General features: G+C 47.3%; 1 protein-coding gene across 1 annotated transcript; it reads right to left on the bottom strand.

The window, feature by feature from the left end:
• Window positions 1-1,712: 1,712 nt before the first annotated feature.
• Window positions 1,713-2,288, bottom strand: LOC149263387 (uncharacterized). The gene has a single exon (XM_089388019.1). The coding sequence runs from the start codon at window positions 2,286-2,288 to the stop codon at window positions 1,713-1,715; it is 576 nt and encodes a 191-aa protein (XP_089244145.1).
• Between the last annotated feature and the right edge of the window lie 236 nt (window positions 2,289-2,524).

Raw genomic sequence — 2,524 nt, forward strand, 5'->3', positions numbered from 1 at the left:
TAAAGGATTGGAAGGCTGCTCTCTGAGCTTTTGTTTCCATGTCCAGTAGTTCTTCATTAATGTTTTTTCTTTCCATGTCGTTTTGAAGGGTGTGCAGTGCCAGGACTGCAACAACTCTTTGGGAGGTGGGGTTGGGGGCTGGTTTCTTGATCCAGACCTTCAGAGCTTTTTTGGTGAGTTTCAGCTTTTGCTCCCAAACGAAGCTTGGAGAACCTGAAATGGAGGTGGCCCAAGCTGCTTTCACCGTCTCAAAGAAGCCCTCCCTTTCGATCCATTGAGGAGAAAAGCGAAATGGAATGGGACCCAAGTCCTCTTCATCTTCTAGACAGAGCTGTATTGGCTTGTGGTCAGAGGACAGCTTGGGCAAAATTTTTGTTGTTATGATCTTCTTATTCATGAGGAGAGAGGTTTGCACTAGAAAGCGATCCAAACGGGCAGAAATGTGTTCTGTCCCAGTTCGATTGTTTGACCAGGTGAAAAGTCCTTGAATTGGGTTGAAATCTTGCAGATCCCATTGCTGAGCGAGCTCTTCCACTACGGCAACCATGGGATCCTTGGAATTGGTGCCTCCTCTTTTCTCTTTGGCTTTCAAAACGATGTTGAGATCTCCAACAAGAATGATATTGTTGGGGGTTTCCTGCTCTAGAAACGCTGCCAGAGAGTTCCAGCAGTCTCTTTTTTCAGAATAATTGACAGGAACATAAAGATTGACAAGAGAGATAGCCAACTTACTTGCGAGGTGGATTATTTCTGTGAATATCCAATGTAGGGTCTCGTGAGTTTTGATCAGCTGATATTTATCTTCGGTCCAGAGAGTTGCCAGTCCTCCCGAAGAGCCCCGAGCGCTGACCGCTATGCCTGAGCTTTTCTTCCATTTTGACTTGCTGATTTCTAGCAGAGCTTGTCCTGCTATCTTTGTCTCTTGGAGCAAGAGGATGTCTGTAGGTTCCGACTTTAATAGGTCTTTTACTACTTCTATTTTTGCGAGGTTCCCCAGACCTCTGCAATTCCAAGAGACTAGCTTCATTATTTACCTGTGAGCGGGGTGGAGCCACCCTTGGATGACCTGGGCCTGCTATTTCTTCCGATCGTCATTTCTATTGTGGACTGGCTTCCTTGTGTTTTGAGCCTTTCTGCTTCTTCTTCTCTTTTTTCCTTGCGGGATTTCCTTCCGGCTCTTTTTAATGGGCGCTCAAAGAATTCTTCCTCTGAGGACTCTGAGCTTTCGACTGCCTTTTTCTTTGTGACTTCTGCATAGGTGGGGTTAGGGGGGCTGCCTTGGGAGGCTTCAATCTGAATGGTGACCCCTCCCTCTTTGCTTGGAGGAGGGGCTTCTACATGATCCTTGTTTTCCTGAGCTTTGTTCGGTGGGTCAGTCTGTACACCCTCCGTTCCTTTTGAGATTTCTACCGTTTCCTGAGTTGGAATGGGAATGTTCCTAGCTCCTGTTGTTGCGCTTTTCCTGCATCTTTTTTTGCATGGGTTGTTCTCTGGACTAGGGTCCATTGGTCCCCGATATGTTTTTCAGACTGATCCTCTGCTCTCTTCTTACAGTGCTTTGCGAAGTGTCCGTGACCATGGCAGTGTCTGCATTTAAAGGGGAGCAGTTCATAGTCGAGCTCTTGGACGTGCGTCCAACCTACCACCATGAGCTTGATCGCTTCAGGCAATCCTTCCTCGAGGTCCACTTCAACACAGATTCAGGCGCATGATTATTGGTCTTTTCTTACAGCCTGATCTATGTATTTTCCTAGCACGTTCCCGATGATCTGGAGCGATTTTTGATTCCAGCAATGAAGAGGCAGATGAGGGAGTCTCACCCACACCGGCACGGCAGATGGGACGTCTTGGGAGGGATCGAAATCTGGAGTCCATTTGTTTAAATACAGGCCCTGTGGCCCCATGAAGTAGGGGCCATTTCTGAATATTAAGCTTTTGTCTTCCGTGTTTTCAAACACAAAAACAAAGTACCCTTTTCCCACAAAGTAGCTCTTAACTCCGTCTTTTATCAGAGGTTTCCAGTTTCTTTGTGTCCATTCCTCCACGGATTTGGGGGAAGGCCATAAGCATGTAAATTGGCCTATGAGACCTCTTTCTGCCAGGTTCAATGCCGCTTTGCAGGTATCCTCCTCTGGCAAGGCAACTGAAGGAATCGTATCCATTCTTTTGATAAATTTCTGCTGGAATGCAGAAGGAGGGCGTTTTGTCCCGGATGCAATCAAAGATCTGAAGGTAGAGACTTCGGGAGGCGGATCAGCAGGGGGGGCAGAGCCCTCAGGAATCTCCATCTAGCTGCGAGAGGGGAGGGCGAGGCTGTGCGCAGGGACGTGGCAGCCAGGGCGACGCTGAATGGCTCCCAGAACCCTAGCTTCCAGAGCGCAGGGGGGGGCAGCGCGCGATCTCTAATGAAAATGTTTTTCGAGGCGCCATATGTTTTCAATGTACTAACATGATTCAATTTTTTTTCATTTTCAAAAATCTTGAAATGATGTGATTATATCTTTTAACGCAATGATGTGGTATA

Source organism: Pinus tabuliformis, chromosome 6, assembly GCF_031772625.1.
Source record: "Pinus tabuliformis cultivar Carrire ecotype Pingquan chromosome 6, CPIR1, whole genome shotgun sequence".
NCBI classification, from domain to species: domain Eukaryota; kingdom Viridiplantae; phylum Streptophyta; class Pinopsida; order Pinales; family Pinaceae; genus Pinus; species Pinus tabuliformis.